The 23985-nt window shown below is 27.1% G+C and overlaps 1 protein-coding gene across 1 annotated transcript; it reads right to left on the reverse strand.

Moving 5' to 3' along the window:
- Window positions 1–709: 709 nt before the first annotated feature.
- Window positions 710–13435, reverse strand: LOC108565707 (hydroxysteroid dehydrogenase-like protein 1; the record flags this gene model as incomplete). The annotated part of the gene is given in 5 exon segments (XM_017925293.1): window positions 710–930; window positions 2711–2821; window positions 3997–4119; window positions 6614–6786; window positions 13247–13435. Coding segments are annotated over 4 exon segments (627 nt in total), but the record flags the coding sequence as incomplete, so codon positions are not given.
- Window positions 13436–23985: the final 10550 nt, after the last annotated feature.

Consider the following 23985-nt stretch of genomic DNA (forward strand, 5'->3'; position numbering starts at 1 on the left):
TCCTTTCCCAGGGTTTAATAATTTCTTTTTAAATTAAATATTATTTTTTAAATTTCAATTTAATATCAAAACGTAATTTAAATTACCCTCATCACTGCTTTCAACATTTTGGGCCGCACTTTTTGACATCGTCAATAAAAAGTCGTCTTAGGTCACTTTCAAAATTAGGATTTTCAGTATTTATATTATTTTGAAAATGTACGTGATATAAAATTTTCAAATGTATGTAAGTATATTTCAATACCGATTCATTTTTTTGACAGTTCAGCATAAATTATAAATGTCACAAGTGCCAACTTGATAAAAGATGAAAATGGACTTAAGCCACTTTCAAAATAAATGGCTCATTTGTTCTGTTATTTATTACATTTAATAATTCTTGTAGTTGACTCTAAGAAGATCATCAATCTGATATTCTTGTAACGTCATTTATTGGTTTGTGTATAAAGTTTCTAATTTGCCTTCTTTTTATCTCGATGATCCTAAATCTGCTACCTTTTTGGTACTTATCGACTACAAAATAGATACTGTCTCCTTTTATGATACAAAAGATCATTGTTTTTGAATTTGTCTTCTTATTTCATATGGAATAACATCAATAAAATTGTTGATTAGATGCAATGATATTTTATAATTTTCACTAATCATTAATTTGAATGTATTGATTTTCTCTAAGTAGATTTCTTTAAGCTCTTAGTTGTTATATTACTTTGGATGCAGCGTATGCGGTCATCAGTGGTAATGGTTGAAGTTCGGAGGCGGAAGAGATGTTGACGATGGCGCCTTGACCTCTGATCCTCATCTCTTCGACGAAGGTGCGCGTCAACAGCGTGACGGCGCCCACGTTGACGTTGATGATGCTCCACAGCTGATCCTCCGGCACCTCTCCGACGTACATCGGGTAGGCGTACTGCGATCCGACATTGTTTACTGTCGACAGAAGAAGAAGTGAAAGTGTTAGTGAACTTGTTTCGAGATTCAAAGTTACGGCAATCGGAGCATGTAGTTTACTAAGACTATCCGTAAACTACATGCACGAAACGTATTCAGGCCAAAACGTTTTACGTAACCGATCGCAGCCGCAAAAGTTTTTACCTTTTCCTCGTTTCTTAAAACCAGAAACAGTTGAAATGGAACTGCTCCAGGTTATCCCATAAACTATACACTTTTTCATAGCAAATCAATCAAGTTGCACAACTAAATAGTTAAAGCAAACTTTAGGAGTGCCGTAAAAGGAAAGCTAAAACGTAAATCAAGGCCTTTTATATAATAAGATTTCAAAAAAAAAATTATAGTTCTATAGAATTGTTATAAATATATTGAATATCTGAATTTATCTTAAGTATTTATGGAATAAATAATTGTTTTAGATAAGTATCATAATTAGAAATTTTTATCTAGTGCAGGGGTAAATTACCCCACTAGGGAGCAAAAAAATATTGTTGGGACTTTATCAATTAATTGATCTGATACCAAAATAACTCAATATTTATATAATTTGATCAAAAAAATATATTTTGGGTTAATACGTCTAGTCTAGTGGATTAAGTTAAGTAATATATAAAATAATACATAAATCAATCAAGAGTAAAAACTATTAATGGTTGTCATTTAGTTCAATGACATTGAAATCGGCAGTGATAACATACAAACATAATAGTTGGTACTTCTGACAGATATTCAAGTGTCATATTGGATCTATATCGCAAGCCCGACAACCGAAAGACCGTCTATTGAAATCCCGACTATATCAAAATCCCGACTATATGGAAATCCCGACTCCCATAATCCCGACAATCAAAATCCCGACTATATCGAAATCCCGACTACTATAAAAATGTTATTGTTGAAATTTATAATAATAAACACTGTCGGGATTTCGATATAGTCGGGATTTTGATTGTTGGGATTATGGTAGTCGGGATTTTGACATAGTCGGGATTTCGATATAGTCGGGATTTCGGTTGTCGGGCTTGCAATTGCCATCGGACATATTATACACTGTGTAGATATAATCTACTATTTTCATACAAATTTTTACCTAATTCACACAAATATCATAATAATAATTGAAGCATTATAGTTAATGAATAGATACAATATTTAATAAGCATATGATTAAAGCGTATCCAAAACAGCTATAAATCTAAATCCTGTTTCTCGTACAACGACCGACCCGAAAGATTACGCAATTTATTGCGAATGCTGCGCGATGTTACAAGAAAATTATGCAAATTATGGTCGTTGCCTCCTGCCGGTCGCCTGATTCAGAGGCCTTCTTTGTTTCGTTCATTTAATCGGTTCATTAGAGTGAGGAAATTCGTTTCACAAATCCGGTATAAATCAATAATTATCTTAAACTAGATTGCATGCAATTAAATGTACGTTCCTTCTAATGCATATGGTAATATGTACATGATACAATTAAAATCTTTAAATCTGTAGAAGTTAGTGTGAATAAATATTATTTTGTTAGAAACGAATTAAAAAATAAATCAATTTTAATTATGATTATTTTTTGTGATATTTTATGATATTTTCTTGATTTGATTTCTTGATAGTTATTTTTTCGGACCATAAGACGCATCCGATAAGATTCAATCAAATTTTAAGTCATATAAAAAGATGCGTCTTATGATCCGAAAAATATACTAGTTTTTTTTAATAAATATTTTTTTCATTTATAAATAAATAATAAAAATAAACTTACCTAAAATGCTAACTGGAATTTTTCCAATTTCCTTTTTGACAATATCGATGGCTTCTTGTCCTTTGGAAAAGTCTGCTACGATAATTTTAGTTTTAACTCCGAATTCCGACTCTAATAAAAACAAAAATATAATTATCTACATTAATTTTAGTCATTCATACTATTATGCAATTGAATATGACTATTATTGATAATTAATGCATATATTAAGAAGATTCAAATATCATGTGTTATATTATATGATCCACATTACATAATTTCTTTTGTTTATAGTTAACTATAGTTAAAACATTTCGAAATGACAGCTGTCACTATGAGTCATAAGAATTGAAGAAGGCTAATTTATAGTTTTTAAAAAATTGTAAAAATGACAGCTTAAAACATTCCAAAATGACAGCTGACAGGAACGCTGATTCAAAGTTTAAAAAACAGTGCAAAAATGACAACTTAAAACATTGCAAAATGACAGCTGTCACCATGAGTCATAAGAATTGAAGAAAGCTGATTTATAGTTTTTAAAACATTGTAAAAATGACAACATAAAACAATGCAAAATGACAAACGGTTTTACTACCATTTTTCTTCTGTTGAGATTATGATTTTATTTTGACATTTATTTAGTATTATTATGCAATTTTGTCTTGATGATTTTTTGAAAACATTGGCTAAAATCATATGTTTAAATAATACAGATCAAGGCAGAAAAAAATCGTTAAGATAAAATGTTTCTATTTTTATACTAATATTAAATATAATAGCAGAGCTGCAATTATGAAACAGTTAAATACTCATACTACTTTTATGATACGTATTTTAAACTCAAAAGTTTTGATTTGTCTTTGAACAACTATTGTAGCTGTCAGTGCATTTTAATCAAATGTTATTTTATGACAACTAAAATATGACAGCTGTCATATTTGTATGTCTCATTTCTGGTCACACTATATCTGTATAATGCACCATTACTATTAATTCTACCTCGCATTGTCCGTCTTCGATCAGTCAGGATTCACTATAGTACGATTTGAAAATTTCAAAACAAACTAAATATTAAATTAAATCACTTTTTGCGCAGTTTATCAATTAGTCTAATTTCAAATAATCCGGGATATTAGCCAATCCGATATTCCGCACTATGTGAGAACAGAACAAATAATATCCAATATGTATGTGTGTTTCTTTTCTAATTTAGTTACGTAAATAATTCAAAAGCATTATTATTTGTAGTTGTGATGAAATAAAAAAAATTATATTCTCATAATATTCGGAGATTACTCAATTCTTACCAATTTCTTTTGCTGTGGCGTTTAGCTTCTCCAACGTTCGGCTGACCAAAACGATGCTGTGACCCCTCTTTGCCAATTCTTTGGCATATTCTTTACCAATCCCATCTGTGCACCCGGTGACAACTGTAACAGAAATAGAGAAACGAAATCAGACGGCGTTGCGTAACGCTTAAACTACCGAGAAGATTCGCCTGTATATTTTTTTTCGGCAGATTTCTTTTGTTTGCAGCGAGATCTTTGGAACGGTTTCGTAAGTGATCTTCCGCGAGAAAGTCGCGGCGACACCAGAGAAATCTACAATTATCGCTATAATAATATAATGTACCATTTTTTGTCTGTTTTTCTTCAGATTGATACAAAGAGAGAAATTCGTAATTATTCTTTGTTGTGTTGTGAAGAACAAAAGCTGTTTTCCGATGCAATTGAATTTCCAAGACGTTGTTTTCATTAGCGACGTTGTTGTTTTTTTTTGCAAGTTATGCAACGCGTAGTGTTATATAAAATACGGTTTCGAGTGACGGGATTTTAATGAGCATTCAGCATTCAATGACAATAACCTGAGCGTTTGTGCAATTCGAACTGCTGCTGCTTGCAATTTTAGAATTACCCAAGTGAGATTTAAAATAAATCAACTCTAATTCAAAAGTTAAACTATTTCTCTTTAGTTTTGTCTTAGCAAAAGTAAATTTTAATAAATTGGAATTATTAAGTAATTATGTATATGAACGTTATAAATATTGATTAAGTTCGACGTGTAATTTATTAGAATGGTTCAGAATTAGTAATTTTATACTAATTGGCACAACATATGTATATTTGTGAAAATAAAAATTATATTGATAAATTATTCATAAAATTAGAAACTGCAAGTGAAAATGACAACAAAATAATATGATTTTTAAAGAATCACAATTATATTTTAATTTATCTCGTTTTAAATGAAAAAAAAAAACAACTATTGTTGTTTGAAGTAATTATTAATATTAATTATTTTCTCATAATTAGTCCAACTTAGTTTAGGTATAAGAATAAAAATAATATAATAAATGGGATAATTTAAGTATACATGAAAATATTAATCACAAATTTTATGTTTTCATTTCTGATTGGTCGAAATGAGCAATAAAACACAGTTTTTATACACGATTTTACTAATTTGTTATAATTAAAAAAAATATTTTTCTTTTGAGAAATTAACAATGTTGACATGTGATTGAAATTATTCGAAAAGATATATTTTTTTATCGTAATTTTCAAATTTATTTGGTAACAGTTTTTCAATTAAAAACATATTTTGAGCAATTAGGAACGTTGATTGGTGAAAAAGTTATTGAGAAGAACATTGCTTCATATAATAATAGATATAAGTAACATTTGAGTGTAATAACTCTCTTTAAAATTATGTGTATTTTTATGTAGTTGATTCATAAATCGTCGATGTCCTAGCAGATAAGCATGAGAGAAAACGATGGAGTGAAAGGTCACGATAATGTAGTAACACCATACTAAAATTGCAAACACGAGAGAATGTTAGACCGAAAAGTTCGTTAAACCGAAAAGTACCTTTGTTTGAATGTTTTGGTAAAAAAAGTTTGAAGAAAATCTAATTTTAATAAGATTGTTCAACTTGAAAAGAAAAATTCTTCTAAAGCTATTAAATATTAAGAAAAATTGTATACATAATGAAATAAATATGAATATAATTGGTTTCAGACAATCTTAGATTAGTAATAAAGTTCTTTAAATTGAAAAGTAAACATAAAATATGTTTGAATGAGAGTTTCTGACATGTTATCGTCATTAACTGAACATTTTGAAATAGTTTAATATATTTATTGGATATTTCAATTTATCAAAAGATGTTAGTTTTTAAAAAATTTTAGATAATTAAACTTAGTTTTAATGATTTTTTTTTTAAACTGAACAGTAAAAATTTGTAGAATACTGAAGAAAAGTTCCAGCGATTGGAACTTTTGGAAAACTGATGAAATAACTGAAAAAGTAAATTTATGATGATTTAATATGAAAATATTAGATAATTTAGAATTAAATTAGTATAAATTAGGATTAAAGTTAAAAAAAATATATTTCGTAATGGTTTGAAAAGTTAAGAAACATTTGAGAAATGATGATGATTTGATCATTGTCAAATTTTAGACAATCTTAGTTCATTAGACTAGTTTTAATGATTTAGATTGTTTTAATGAAATTTATGAAATGCTACGGTTTTGAAAAAAATTGATTTCATAGCTTAAATTAACGTAAAAAACGGATATTCTGAAATAATTGAGAAATGTAGAAATAATTAAGAGTTAAATTACTAATTATAATCAACTGTAATTTATCATTTAAATAATTTAATATTCATAGCAATATTAAAGTATATTATCTTAATTTGTGTACAAATATGTTTGGTCTCATATTCTTCAATATACACAAATATTGAAGGAATATAAGGTTCTCTAGCAATATACACTGTTCTACTAGATTGGCTTTCTAGGATTATATTTTACCAATTTTCATTTAATCATAAATCGATATTAGATGTGATTTAGATCAAGCATAAAAATATCATTTTTTTTTTGTCTAGTGAAAATCCTCGTATATTTGTACTCACGAGCCCAAAGACCGAACTTCTTCACCGACGATTCCTCCTCATTGGCCAATAAATACGGAGCTAAAATCGATCTCGTCATCTGCAGTAAATTCCATATAGTCTCGAACAGGAAAAATAACACTGCGAACGCCCCCAAAGCTGCCAAACACCAGGTGTACGTGTTGCAATCCATTCTGAAAAATAACTTAATCATTAATATCAAACTGAAATTATTTGCGCAAACAGTGCACTTTACAATTTATAAAACAAATAATAATAATGATGAAAACATACTTTGCGTGTTTGCATTTAATTGGATATAATCATATGTTTAATTGAACGACAATTGCTTCAGCGACCTTTCGATATTTCTTGCGTTTCTATGCACGTGTTTTTCAGGCCAAGTACGTTCTGCGCAACGAGTCGATTCGAAGGGCTCTCATGCAAGCAAGAAACAACTATTGCAGATTTATGTCTTCGTCTTATTTCAACTTTCCAAAGCAACAAAACGTTCAGTTTACATAGAGATTTAGTTACTTAGATTTCAAAATTTGTTTTACTTATACCAATAATTATAGTGAATCCGAACTGTTCAAAGCCGCACTATGCGAGGTATTACTGTTTTTTCAAATAATACAGTTAAAATATGTATAACAAGTTAATATAATTTGTAAATAAAAATGGAAATAAACTAATCTTACAAATTTCGTAAAGTTTTATATCTTTGCACAAGCTTTCAAAGCAAATTCCGGTAGTCGCATTAATAATGTGTGTGCATTTGCAAATAGACTCTTGCTTTGTACTAATATTTGCTCAGATTCGTATACGTCTGGTAAACGTTTCGTAAATTATCGAAACAATCCTACACAATTTGCGTATGTAGGTTAACAAAATCCTTCAAACAAAACTATTTTTTCGGTAAGCAGTTTCACAATGCATTCGTAAAACGATGATGATGCCATTAAGAAGAATTTCTATGACCTTTTTCGATATAGCAGCGAGTATCGAACGAAAGTTATATTATATATCCTGATTATTTTGTACGTCTGGAAAAAGAGAAAACCGAAGATTTGTCTTCAAAATCTAAATTAGGACAACTAAATAATTTTAACTATGTTCTTAAAGTCCTTAATTACGGATGCAATTAAAACGGTTTGCATTGTTAGTCGATGCTATTGAACGAAACGAAAGTGGGAATTCACGTTTTTGCTCACACCCCAATTCTGATGAGGGGAAAAGGAAACAAAAAAATTTTCAACTTGCTTTCTACAATCTCAGCGTATTACTTTCAGAACATTATAATATCAGCCTTGAAACAGAACTGGATAAGTTTTTTTTGGGTTCTTGCATAATGATTTGGAACTAATTCTTCGGGCTGGAGCAATTATTTTATTTTAAATGAGTAATGTTACGACACGTTCATTGCAGTGAAACGTGAATTAGCGAAATCGTTAAAATTTCAGTAATTTTAAATACACTTTTGTCATCAGTATAGATTATTTTTTGTCATATTTTTTCAATTAATATAAAATTGCAATTGCAAGAATTCAATGTTCTTCAAAGTTTGGACATTTTCTTTTTATAATTTTTCCATTAATATAAAATATTGAAAACAAAGTGGAACTCCAATAGTCGCCTTCTTTAATATTCGTCTTGTTATTTTGTTAAAATTCTTGTTTGATATTCGTGAAAATTCAATATTCGTCCCACCTCCCACCTGACTTGGCCGGTGAGCCAACTGATCGTCTTTTGACCGGCTCAATCTCGAAGTGTGTGTTAAGTATTATAGGAAAAATTTGTTCGATATTCGTCTTTTTTTTTCAATATTTGTCCCCTCCTCAGAAACGTATTAATGACGAATATTGGAGTTCCACTGCATATTACAATATATATAACTATGTTGTATATACATGGCGAGAATATGTGATTTTGTGGTAAACATACAATTCGTTAATCGAGGTATGACTGTATAAATAATTTAAAATGTTGAGTAAACATTGGAGCTAATACAAATTTGTAAATAAATAAAATTTGAATTGTATTTTTTATTAAAAAAAACTTAACCTCTTAAATTTTAGGCAGTTGGAATTAATTCATTAAATAATATGTAGTGTATACGCAGCTTTACACCTTATATTACTCAAAATTTGATTATTAGATATTTTTTGTATATTTTATTTATTTATCTCTTTAGCTGTAAATACATACATTTTTAATGTATTATAAAATTAAGAATTTTTTTCATTTAATTTGTGTTTTAATAATGCTAATATTAAACATACACAAAACTTCAATGAAGTATATTTTAAATAGTTTAACCTTTGTATTGTTGATATTAGAATAAGTTGGGTTAGATATTATGTACATCTGTAATGCAAAATTAACCTAAAAAACTAACTAAATATAAAATACAGAAATCTTATATAATCTAACCTAAAAACATATAAAATAAAAGAATATTACAAAAAGAACATGCTTGATTTTTCACTCCAGATTGAAAAAAATTATTAGCCTGAATATATTTATAAACCAATCCCACACAGTATTCGCTAATAACATTGCGTAACTTCAATGCGTAAAATTTAATATTAAAAAATGCACGTGGCACACATTATAAACTTGTACTATTCAAATTAAATCGATACTTATTTTCCAACGGATACATGTTTATTGCGTAATTCGATATTTGCAGATGCGATGTTAGTTTATGTAATATTATCAGAAGTAAATGTATATGAAATATCACTTGTAATTGGTAATTTCGGCTTGAAAGTTACAAATTTCTTGTAGGAGAAAAAGAAAATACTTGGATTTGCGTGATAATTGATAGAAACTGGGTCTGCACTCATTATTATACGTAATTAGTTGGCAAAATATGTTGCGTAACGCTTTTGCGTATAGTTTAATTTTAAAAATGCATATGACATATTTATATTAATTTTTATTATTAATATTTATATAATTTTCATCTTGTTTTGAATGGAAACTTTATTGAAAATGTATGTATTTTAATTGAATTTGGATTTTTATTTTAAGTTCAACTAGTTTAGGTTAATTTCATTGCATTACATATTGTAAAAGTATGATAAGTTTGCATAACAAAATATTTATGTTACTTAATGTCAATCTAAAATATATAATTTTAGGTTAGATTAGGTTTTAATTATTTAATCCATAGTTAAGTATTGTTAAATTAATGCTATAACAAGTTATATCATTTTAGATTAGGTTAGGTTTTACCCTTTGTGGATTATCGGCGGATATATCCGTCCAAATTTTATAGAACCGCAGTCATTAAATCTTAGTTCTTCTTAGCCTCTGCATCTGTTTTTTTCAGACGGAGCCGTAATGATTTTTCTTTAAGCTTTGACGTTAGACCTGTAAAGGTTTTGTAATTGTAAAACCCATGTTCAATTATATAAGGTTTGCTTAGGTTATATTTGGATAGCTTTGTTAATTAACGTAATTTTGTTCAAGTTGGATTAAGTTAGGTTAGGTACCATGGATTAGTATATTGTCATAGGTTGAGTATTGCAATATACATGATACCTAACCTTACTTAATCTAATGTTTAGGTTAGATTAAGTTAGGTTAATTTCCGTATATTGCAACTTAAATGATATCTAACCTAATTTAATATTATCATAGTTACGTTTAATTTGGTTAGGTCTGAAACATTTGTTCAATAGTTTTGTAATAATATTTAACCAATGATTGTAGATTGAATTCAGAATAGTTTTAATAAATTTGCAAAGCTTCTGAAGTATTATGTAATAATTGGTTAACTTAAAAAAATGTATACCACATGAAAATGTCTTAAGATTAAAAAAATGTACTAAGATAGAAATAATGCAATAGGTTTTTAGTATGCATATAAGCAATTGCTTAACAATGTTAATGAATATCTTGATTTAAGGAAGCGTGTCTGTGGGAATTCAATTAAATGAAGACGATTGCATCTTAATGATGATGATGTTGCAATGCTTCTACCATAAGCGGCGCATTGCAGTTTCTCGCGAAGTGCTTGCATTTTTTATTCACACAATTAACAAATCAATAAGATTCGATGTGAGCAGGAATTACGCGACACCAGGTAATTTCTAATTTATGAACAGAAATCAAAAGTAAAAGTGCAATTTAATGAGGAATTAAACATTATTTTTCACTGATAGTTTTCACATATATTTGACATTTAAGGAATGAAATACGTCAAGTAGATTTGATTACAAATATACGGAAATTTAAGAAAAATCCGAGGAGAAAGCTCTCAATGAAATTGGTAATATGGTAAAAGACTTGTTCAGGATTTTAACCTTTTATACCGGCATCGAAAAGGTGTAACGTCAGTGTGTTGCTTAATGCATAATGAATGAACCTGGTGTAATGTGTAATTTTCGATTGCATCAGGTCTTGAACTATTCAAATGATTTGTTTAGAAAACGTTAAATTGAAAGTTGAACGTTTTATAATGTTCTTTAATTATTGCAACGTTTGCAATAAATACAATTTTAATTAGTACAATTACAACAAAACTAAGTATTTGAATTTGTTAAGAAGATTTCTGTTTATTAACTATGACGTGTGTTTTATGAGAGTTATTTGTACTTTGAACTTTCAAACATCAACCTTTAAATAAACAATAAAAAATCTTACTATACTACTACAACTTACTATAAAAATATAAACAATCATCAACTTTGAAATTTTAACTATTAACCAGTAGAAAATTATAAACATTCTAGCTTTTAACCATGAATTATATTAATTACTATTAATTTAAAATATATTCCTTTATTCATTTACACAAAATTTGTTATATATCTATTATATAATATAAAATTAAAAATATATAATTTTCTAATTAAAACTTAAGTTTAAGAAATCAATTTAAAAGAAGGTTAAAGTGACAAAAAAGTGACTTTTGAATTAAATAATGAACACTAATAGATTATTACAAATTATTGTTTTTTCTTTATGTTGAAGGAAATAAAAATGAAGAAAAATAATTGAAGCATTTTCGTTTCAAAATAAATAGACTTTCGAATCTGTTGCGATAATATAAATATAAAAAAAATAGATATTTAGAAACATATTTCGGCATCAAATCGAAGCATGAAATTAGAGCTCTTATAAGTACACACACTTTCGTAATTGAAAACCGAATGACTCAGAGATATATTTCAATGAGTATTTATTTACTTCACACTTTACTTCTTAATAGTTTTTATAATTTATTTCAAATTTGTATTTAACTTTAGTTTAATTGTTGTTGCGATTTTTATCATTTTCAAGACAAATTTATAATATAAATAATGATATTTGTATCTAATATTAATTGAAACTTATATGATTAAACATTATTTGAAATAATTATAAAATTTCTAACAAAAGTAAAGATATAATTTTATGTGTAGTTTAGAAAGTGTATGAAAAATTTACAGTATTTCCAAATTATAATTATCTTTTATTTTGGTATCTAATTATTTTTTAAATTATTACAATCAATATGATAAAATATTTCTATTTTTAACTTCCTTCAATAATTGGCTACAAAAACAATTGTTAATTCAAACGAGGATTGATAATGTTAATTACGAACCAATTATAAGTAATGAGTAAACTGATAACAGTTATTTTGCAATAATAGTTTCAATAGTAACAGCAAGAAAAATGCATTATTAGCTTGTTTAGCAATAGAAACAACAAACCATGCTTTTAATCACTTCATGTTTATTAATAGTATGCGACATAAATTTGTTCATCAAAATAAGTATACATTTTATATGACATAGAAAAATTAACAGCAATTTGTATTCCATCATTTGCTGGATAAATCGATTTCTATTAGTATTCAATTTATGCTGTAACCTTTACGTATTACTTATTTGTTAGTTTTATTACAGTTTGTTTTATTATATAAAATAGATATTAAAAGTAGAAATGTTTTTCATGTGTTGTTTATTTAGACTTTACTGTTGTTTATTTATTACTGTTTAATAATAAATTTTGTTTATCACTTTCTAAAACGATACGAAAAAAAATAAGAAAGATAAGATTATTTCCACATAATAATAACATAACAATTTCAGGTTTCTTAATTGACCAATAAAAATATAGAATTTCAAATGATAGAAGTAAATAAATGAAAGTTACTAATAATTCTAATTATATTTATATTCTACATAAAAATGTAAACGACAAGAAATAAAAATAAGAACAAGCAAATATATAAAAATCATGCAAATTTTCATTACAAAAATCGTAATAAAAATTATATTAAAAAATAAACAGAAAATATATGACAATACCATCATATTAAGAAGGATTTGTAGTATCTTAATGTAATAATAAAAAATTGAAATTTTAAATATTGGAAGCAAATATATAAAAATCATGAATATTTCATTGACAAAAATTCTAATGAAATAATTATAAAAAAAGATAAATTTACAATTAAAATTTAGAAAAATAATAATAAGTACAAATTAAGCTCAGATTAAAGAAATAATTTAAATAAAAAGTATTTAAAAACAAACGTATAAATTGTTTGATTTTTATTTTTATTAATTTAACTTTTCTTTTGTTGATTCATTTGTACAGGTTTACTAAAGTCATGGTTATTTATGAATAAATTAAGAAGTATTTAAAACATACCTAGACTATTGTTTTCCGTTTGTAATAAATTGTATTTTTGTTTGTTTATTTTTTTTTTATTAATTTAACTTTTATCTTGTTGTTTCATTAACACATGTTTGTTTGTTGTTGATTGGTTTACTGTTTTGATCACTTCCTCTTTACACTTTTAATGCGTTAAACTTCATTGGAGTGACTGAGTGGCTTCGGATCGTAGCCTCATGACCCTAACAATTGTATGATAATGCCCCACTTTGTTGGGATCGAGAAGTGGGAACGCGCACCATATAAGCAAGCAACAAACATATTCCATTCCGTATACTCTCTATAAGCCCAACACACTCACTCACGATTTAGCGAGAAGCGAAGAAAGTAAATTTACATTCATGTGAAAGCTATCAATATCGAAGTTAAACCATCAAAATTAACGATCTATTCTTTAATGCAGACGTTAATTAGGGAAAAGCCTTATTGATATTCTATTCAATAAGTCTCTAATTAAGAAAGTTTTTTTTGTTAATTAATGAATCAGCATTAAAAATAAACTAAAAATTTAACGAGTTTTTATTAACGAAAGTATACAAATGAATTATTTTATTAAAAAAATACACACTTTCTGTATTTAAGATTAAATTATTGATCGAGACGTGAAAGCAAAAGATGTAATGTTTCCTTATGAAACTTTCTTTTCGCACAACCGAAAACGTGCTAATTTATAAGAATATAGTAAGAACAAATATAGTATTTAGTTTTTAGCGTTAGTTCAGATCTTATACTAATTGTGTTTCCAAACATAATAAAAAAATTAAAACAAAACTGAAAACAACAGATTTTTTTAAATTGAAATTCTAAAAAGTTAATAGTAGATTCAATTATGTAATAATTTTATTACAATTCGGTTACTTTTCATAAATCTACGATTTTCTCTAAATTTTTAGAATTTAAGAAGTTTACAATGAGATTGATGGAAAGAGTTTATTATGTAATTTTGAAATTTTTCATATTTAGTTTGTTTTAAATTATAGGAATATGTTGATTCTTGCAACAAAAAATTCAATATTCTCATTATTAGACTATTTTATTTATGTATTCATTAGTATCTAATTAATACATGAATATTTCCATGGTTTTTCTTTTCAATGACAAAAAATTTCCATTGCATAAACGTAGGAAGTTTTCTTAATAATATTTTTATATTTTCTACTCAGTATGTGTTTATCTTTACCAAACACAAAGAAATAACTTCAATAATATTTGTACAAATATAAACTTTTTTTTTATTATATCAGTGAACTTTTAGACGTTAATCTTTCAACAAATTGTTGCAGTTATTTCTTAGAAGTTTATAACGTTCCAAACCTTAATTAAACAAGAATTTGAACTAATAAAAAAGCTTTTATTACAATTATACAAAGTGCGAAAAAAATATATATACATAAAACATCTTTTTTTTAAATATTTATTTTTATTGTCAAACGGTATAAAATCTTGACAAATATGCAAAAACAAGACAAATAAAACCGTTAATAAATCATTTAGAACGCGGATACATAAATGAAACACAAGTACTACCTATGGGTCAAAATGACCTTTTATTTTTGTATCTAATTATTTGTTTAATTATTACAATCAATATGATAAAATATTTCTATTTTTAACTTCCTTCAATAATTGGCTACAAAAACAATTGTTAATTCAAACCAGGATTGATAATGCTAATTACGAACCAATTATAAGTAACGAGTATACTGATAACAGTACTACCTATGGGTCAAAATGACCCGTCTTTTAATAGTATTGATCCGTTTATTATTACAGTATGAGTACATGAGAAACCAAAGTTATTTTACTTTGAATTACAAATATTGATGATATGTCAAGAACGTATTTACTATAGACGGGTCAATTTGACCCAAAATAGACTCTACAATAAAATAAGTACCTCTCGCCGCGACACATTACAAGAATATCTAAAATATACGTTAAAATGATACAAAGTGTAAATTTAATTTCTTTGAAATTTTATTTCTATGTTTATTTTCAAACATGATAAAATCTTATGCAAAAAAAAAACGTAATTAAATAATTTAGAACACTAGTTCTGTGTTCTAAATTATTTAATTAAACAAGTCTATATTAACATTATACTAAGTGTGAAAACATTAAGTGTAAATTAAATCCAATTTTTTTGAAATTTTATTCCTCTGTTTATTGCCAAACTCTTAAGTAAAAAAAATCACATAATGTATGTTTTTTCCTTTATTGACGCAAATGGTGCGAGTTGCAGCTATTTATAATTGCTTGGATGCTTCTTCACGTTGGATAAGCACGATCGTCGCACTTGAACTACAAATTTTACATGGTAATAGAGTTGCGAACTTGAAAAACAACCAGTTTCAAATGGTATCGTATTCCATCATTTTATAAATTTACACGTGCGTCGGTTATCTGTATGTGGCAACAAGATTACGCGAAGGAATTTTTCGAACCGTTTTGCGCACATGGATTGGAAAAGAAATGAAGTTATTATGACCTTAAAAGTATACAAAGAGAAATAATAATTGTTGTTTTCAATTTTAACGATTTTCGCATACATTATTTATCGAAAAGTCTTGTTTTGTTTGTTTTAAATTGTAATTTCGTCTTTTTAGTGTAGACACATGAAAATATATTGAAATTTATCCATTTGATTAATATATGTATATTAATTCTTCTAAATTATATACAAGACAGACCATTTATTAAAATTGTTAAAAAAGATTACAAAAGATTAAATAACTGAAATTGGTTAAAATAATAACTAAAATTAATATATTACAATGAGACAACAGTTACAAGTATCACCAAACATGTAAACATATAAAGAATATATTTAAATTAATAATTTATTTATCGAGAAAATTGATTTAATAGATTCTTATAATTAAAGTTTTATTGAAAAAGGAAATTAAAGCTGTTGTTGATTGAATTTATCGAAAAACAACAGTTCTTTTTCTTAGACTCATTTAATTTGTTTAGAATCTCTTGTAGTACATTGATTCATGTTGTTTAACTATAAAATGAATCTATTGATGACTTGAATCTTCCTTCTTTGTTTTTATTTTCTTCATTTCTTTATATTATTGCAATTATACCTGAATCAAGTGCAATATGGAGAAATGTGAGGTGAATTAATTGTGAAAATTAGTATTTAAGGTGAATTATATCAAAAAAATGCAAGCACATTATATATATGAATTTATAAAGAAATTTATATAGTGTGGCTTCTGATTAATGGATGGCGCTTGTGGTATATTGACGCATTAACTGATACAATTTAAAAATTTGAATTTAGTTTCAAACAAAGTATATTTTTTGATAGAATAATAAGGAATTTATTAGTACATTTTCAAATCAGACAAATTTATAAATATTTATTATTACAAATATTAGCTAAAGTAGGAGTAGAAATATTTCGTAAAATATTTATACTTTAAATTATAGATTATTTCAATTTTGTATTATTGTCTATATAGATTGGCCTTTTCTTATTTATTTATTTATTTATTGTTCAATTTTATTCTTATTTACTTTACTTATTGGTTTCAAAAATTTGATTTCAAATTTTCTCATAGAAATATTTGTATAAAGTAAAGATTGTACTTTTCCTTTAAAAAAAACTTGATTATTTTCAATTTTTGTTAGTAACTAATTCGTTTTATAATTTGATTTTAAATTATTTAAAAAAATGGTTTCATAAAGTGAAAAATTATATATTATTGATAATCTAGTATTAATATTTTATAATTTAATGCTGGTCAGTACAATCAGTGATCTAACAAAATGCGGCCCAAAAAAAAACGTAAATTTACACTTGCGACTAAAAATATTAATTTATGTGTGACCCAAAACAACTCGTTTTCTTCTAATGTGGCCCAAAGAAGATAACAGTTTGGAGTTTAATTTATTTGTTATATAAAGAGTGTCCCAAAATTAACGCAAGATTTGAATTAAATAGCTTATGATTCAATAAAAAAAAATCACAATCTGAAGACTAAAAACTGTGTTTTCTATTTAATTCAAATCTTGCGTAAATTTTGGGACACCCTTTATATTTGATTTTAATTTGTGTTAAAAATATAGATTCTACTAGCCTTTTTATTGTTGTAAATTTTGTCTACTATTAATAATCTATAATAAAATCTTTCAGTTGGTCGTTTTATATATACTGTTCGTTTTTATCTGCAGGAAATCGTTTAATAAAAATGAAGATTCTACTAGCCTTTCAATCTCGCCGAGAAAAAAAATTGTATTAGGTAAGAAGCTCTGCATTCGAGCGAACCGTATAGAGAGGAGAGACGACTGAGATTTTCCGCTATAGAAGCTGGAGGCGGCGTTCGAATCCCAAAATAATTATGTGCGGTGGGAAAAGAAGTTTAAATTTAAAACGGCGTGAACAGGTGGGAGAGTTATAGATTTTCAGATGCATCCAACCGCAGATAGGCGTGGGGGACGAAGGGGGCAACGATGAAGGTAGGTAAGGTGAAGAAGAAGAAAGGGGGGCGGTTGCTGTCCCGCATTTTATCTCAATTTCCAGGTCAGCGGTACGACAATGATGCACTGGCTTTTCTGCGAAACTGGGGGGGTCAAAGGGGATGCGCACCCTCTCAACTCCCCCTTTAACCCCCCAAAAACGGCACGGCCTAGATGTCTAGATGTACGGTTTGTGCAGAGCAAAACAAGGGTAAGTATATGTGTGTGTGTGTGTTTATATGAGAAGGAGAGAGAAAGATAGTGTAGGGTGTGCACGAAACCGCAGGGGATGCGGCGTCGGGGCGAAGAGGATTCGCTAATTGTTACATGGATTTATGCGGCGCAACCGGATTTAAAATATTAACCTCTGCACACTCGCATACACATATATCTATCTATATACATATATATATAGAGAGAGAGAGAGAAGTCCACCGACACAACCGGAAAGCGTCGGGGAAGAGAAATTGCGATTTTAAATTAAGCTACGCAAATGATAATTGGGATAAATTGAAATAGTTTCCGGGTCAGGGAAAGGACTTTTCCTCCCTGCCCCTTAAAGAAGGATTAAACTGAAACGGAAAAAAATGTGTTGATCGTGCAAATTATCTCTGGGAGCTGATGTGTCCTCTCTTTCTCCACCCTTTGTTCCCTGCAGTTACCAAATGACCTTTTCTAATTACTGTGAGACTTCTCGGCTCTTTCGTTTTTTCTTTTTCATCTTCTTGTTTCATTTCATTTCTTTCGTAGATCCTATCCCTCTGACTCTTTCCCTCTGTCTGCTTCGCCGGAATTACGATCGTATTTCTCTCTTTCTCGTGCACGCTCATTCTCTAACTCTTTCTGTTCCTCTTTCTCACTTGAACTCTGCTGGTACGAATGTAACGAGGATCGCGCATTAATTCATAATGAGTTATGGGGGTTGAGAGGCGAAAACAGCAGGAGAGAGCTAAAATGCTAAATCTGAATAACTTGTCACCGGAGGGGTCTGATTTATAAACGGGTCAAAGTTGAACTATCGACGCTCGACGAGTGGAATTCCTGCACACTCTAATGCCTATTTGGCACTACGAAGTTTATTCGTACTTTGCATTAATTAATACAATACCATTGGCGAAAGGCCTCAAGGCCGTCGGCCCATTGTTCATACATTACGCGGTAATAATTTGTCACGACCATTGGTAAAACACCTCTCAGTTGAATTGAACATCAAGATGATATTAATTAAAAAAATCTTGAAAATTTCTTAATGATCATTATAGTATTTTCGAAAGTTATAATATAAATAACTAAAATTTTAAAGAATTATTTGATACTACTATTTCTACACAAAACTTCTAAATATGTCAAAAACAAGTTTTTTTTTAACAACAAACAGGAAAGAGTGAAATCATTTTTTTAATGATTCTTAAATTATTTTTAGTTGTTCCATTTTCAATAGGTTAATATTATTAGTATATATATTTTCAATTGATGAAGCTAATGTAGATACAAATTATAGCTACAATTTATACTCAAATGTACCTTTTGTATTTTGTAATTATTGAAACTTTAAGTATATAGTAAACAGGATTTTTTGATAAAATAATCAGCATTTTTTAAATTTATAGTTTACTAATTTTTTCAAGCTTATTGAATATAATGAGCTACAAATTCCATCTATGACCAAATTGACTTTGGCAATTGTTGAAGTTTCTGAAAAACATCAGTAAACAATAAAAGTTGATTCTTCTAAGTATTTATTTTTATGGTAAATCTTCAAATATTCTAGTCTTTGCAAACAGTAGCAATATTATATATACAAGTTGTCTAAAATACTGTTTAGGTATACACAAAAAATATACTTTAAGATAATATAAGATAATTTGAAACAAATGAACCCAAATGATAATTTGAACTATTATACTTTTTTGAACGATGTTTTTCCTAATTACTTTAATATAATAATATTCAAATTATATAAAGTACTATGCTGTGCCATCTTATATCCAATAGGCATAGTGCATAAGGACCACGAGTTTTTTGGGTCGAGAATTTGAACGAGAATTTATCATGAAAAACAGAAAAATATTTAAATTAGAATCTATCTAACTTATTCATAGGACCCACGAGAATCTTAATAGTGCCCTGATACCATGGGGTTTTCTCATATACAGTAATATTTTTGTTAATATATAACATTTTTTATTAGAATTTTGATTGTTCTAAATAGTCTTAATTGTATCTTATTAATATGATGTTAAATTTTATAAGATTTTGTTGTTTGCATTATATATTTGTGTAATTGATCTTTTTTTAAATTATTGATTGTTTTTATCTTGTTATTTTTTACTCTTATTATCTTCTCTTTTAGTCACAATTTAGTATAAAAGTATTTATTCTTAGTATATATTTATTTAGAATTAATTATGTATCTTTATTTAATTAATAATTCAGTATTTTGTAACATAACTCAGTACAGAATTTATGAAAACTATGTGAGAAATTGTTCTTCAACTTATATATAAAAGCTCAAAATCTACACTTTATTAAAAGTTTAGGTGATATCTACAAACTCATTTAAAAAGTATATTTATTCTTCTAAATTTCAGTTTACAATATTAATATATATTTTAATTCATACTCATTCTTTTATTATGTCTACTGGTATTATTATGTAACTGTTAAACTAAGTATAATGCTTATTTTTATTTTATTTTTTTCTTAAATAAAATATAGAATTAATGTTTTGATACGAATAACTAATAAAAAATGAATTATTGAAAAAATCTACTATAATAAGATTATGAATACAAAAAAAGACTAATTTTATAGTTTAAGAAATAGTGTTGAGGAATGTCACATGTCTTGATTGATGTTTTATTGGATAACTATCAAAGTTAAGATTTTCTTTTATGTAATAAAGAAGTGTTAAGACCAAAGCACTTTTTAAGTGATAACATTATTTCATCGACGCAGAAAGCCTTCGGTAACTTAATTTTCATCCTTCAATTTGCTAACAACTACTTGAATGTGTCCTCGATGTAGTGGTGGATCGATGCTCGCAGAAAGACCCCAGTTTTTACACGTTAAATTTGCTAACAACAACCGCATTCCCTTCACGTATATATATTTTTTTCTTCTATTATATATTTCGAACATCCTTGAAGGACCGCAGTTTCTCTCCGGAATCTGTAATCGTCCCTTCAATCGTTGACATTCGTTTTTTTTTAAATAGATTTACAAACTGTTCATCGTCCACCCTTTACATCCAATCTGGATCTATGGTTAGTATGAGTGTGCGTTTGAGGGGGACCATGTTTTGAAAAATCGATGGTCGCGAACCGCCTTTTCTTGATAATCCTCCGACCCATAAATATCCGTAATGCGCTCGCATGGCCGCTGGCTGTGAATGAGATAGGACTCTGCACCCCCTCTAATGTAGCCTCTGCACTAGCTTTCGCCCTTAGCCTTAACCAAACCAACCCCCCCAAAACCCCAACCCTAACATCCCTCTCATATTTGCTCCCCATTCAACCTCCTCCAACACAAGGCCACCCACACAACGGCCTGTTTACTACCACTGTAAAACATCGCAATCTCTGGACCAAAAGGAGGACAAGAAGGAAGAGAAGAGAAAAACGAACAAAAAAATGAGCATACCATACACGCACATCTATCTGGATGGAAAAAAATAGAAATGAGAAGAGGATGAAAAAAATATATATATATTGAAGAAGAGATTGTGGAGACTGGATACATCGACAGTGTTATTATTAACGTGAACCCAACAGGGCGCTCCATTAAGCACATTTCGTTTTCACGCTGCTGATTTCCTACGGCCACTCTTTTCTTTTTATGAACAAAAATAACATAACATATATCATCCAATTACAGACGCGGATGAAATAAATCAGGAATGCGGATACGGAAATTGTGTAGCAAATAGTATAAAAAAAAGAAGCAAAATCGACAACGTGTACAACGGGTGTGTTTCTATAAATACGTTCATATGAATGGTTTGCAGCGTGATTATAAATGTCTGGGTATTTTCTACATGTTCTATTAATTGATTCAATTTGTGACATTTTATATTTTCTATATATATTTTACATTCAATTTTAGTTAAATTTATAATAAAGTAACGAATCATTAATGTTTTTTTTTTAATTATATACAATTATTTACATCAATTTTAATAAACATCAAAATAAAAACTTTTGTATATAAACTAAAGTTGTTTAGTTTAATTTGTATTAACAACTAAAACATTTTGATTCACAAATAGGTCTTGTTGCCATTTTTCAATCAAATTCAATTAAATTTTTAATGAAATGAATGTCAAATGATAAAATCTTTAATATTTTATTGTTCTTAATTTTACTTAATATTAATTGCAATTTATTAGAAGTTAATAAATACTTCTGCTATAAAAAATATGTTAAATTTGTAGAAAGTAACAAATTTTCAAAATATTTGAATAATTTTATAATTCCAGACAAAATTATCAGTTTTTTTTTTAAATTAATATATTTTTAAATTATTTCTTAATAGTAAACATGAAATTACAATAAACTTTTTTAATTTTTGTAAAAATTCTTACTTTGATTAAATGGAATAAAAATTAACAAATGTTTTAATTAAGTCAGTTTACATATAGTTACGTTGAACATGGGTTAATTTATAATATCAATTAATCTACTCTGTTCTTTTGTCATTTTTATATAGCAGAGGTAGGATAACTTTTTGGTACAAAGAGCCAAAGTATACAAATAATATACTTACATTGAAAATCATCTAAAATCGAAATAAACTTGGAAATTTTAAGTCAGAGGAATATCTTATGAATTTACTTATAATATATTTTACAAAAGCATTGATCATTGACATCATCAAAACTTCTGAATTTTCATGAAATAAAAAAGTCTTCCAGCCAAGAAATAATAATATAATGTACAAATTTATCTATATATATTTTGCAGAAAAACTTAAATTATCAGATAAGTTTCATTAACTAAAACCTATGTAAATTAATATATAAATCTTGATGTCTCTATTATTATTAACTGTGAGTAAATGTATTGAATGTTTGTTAAATAATTGTAAATATAATTTTTTATTATATTCCCAAAAATCAATGATTAAAATCCATATATACAATAAATTTTAAATGAAAAATGTTAAATTTGAAAAAGTACATGCAAAATTTTCATATTTTAGATCATGTAATTAAACAGAACTGTAATTTTTTTATTGCAATTTGAACAAAAAATAGAAAACTATTAGAAAGAACGGAAGCATAGATTTTTTTTTCATATAACATACAAGACAATAAACCCAGATAACTAAATTACTTAATGTCCTTTTAGTGATGAATTTTAAGCTTTTTTTTTAATAACATTCGTATATTTAAATATATTGACAAACAAAAATATTGTTTGAAAACTGAGAAAATTCATTGAAATTACAGCAGATTATATAAATTTATAACAGAAATGATGTAAATATTAGAAAAATAAATACTTACCTTTTTAAATAAATTTTTATTTAAAGGAAATTGGTAATAATAAATATAAAATTTCCTTTTGTATATTGTTATACAATAAATTATGTTTACAATTAATGTAAAAATATGATACTAAAGAAAAAAAAAAACAAATAAATTATTTCATTTCCAAAATTTGTGTATAATTTATCTTTTTAATAATTTGATTTCACATTTAATTGAAAAACACTTAAAGGATTTATGTAAGGAAAGAGAAACAAAAACAACACAGATTTATTTCCAAACCATTTTATTCCAATATAATAATATCATAAGTGAATAAATACATTTTACTTAGGGCCGAAACCCCGAACCTTTATTTATTTATTTTTATATATATATATATAATTTTTCTTCCAATTGAACCATTTATAATTAATCAATTAATTACGTAATATATAATATTCAATACTCTTCTGAATCGGTTTCATATTCGAATTGTGTGATATACATAATATTGAGCCATGCGTTTATTTTATTTATTTTTTTAAATGTTTACTTCTTTTACATTATTATTTGTTTTATTATTATTCATCATACAATAATCGTTACCTTACAATAATTTCCATCATATAATTTTCGTAATAAGTATATATAATATATATATATAGTCTCTGAAAGGCCACACTATACGCTATTATTATTATATTATATAATTTTTCATTTCATCTCGTCTTTAAATAGAGCCGTTCTCCACGTGTTAAACCGAATCCCCTTGTATAGA

The sequence above is a fragment of the Nicrophorus vespilloides genome, unplaced genomic scaffold, assembly GCF_001412225.1.
Source record: "Nicrophorus vespilloides isolate i.1.1-1 unplaced genomic scaffold, Nicve_v1.0, whole genome shotgun sequence".
In the NCBI taxonomy this organism is placed as follows: Eukaryota; Metazoa; Arthropoda; class Insecta; order Coleoptera; family Silphidae; genus Nicrophorus; species Nicrophorus vespilloides.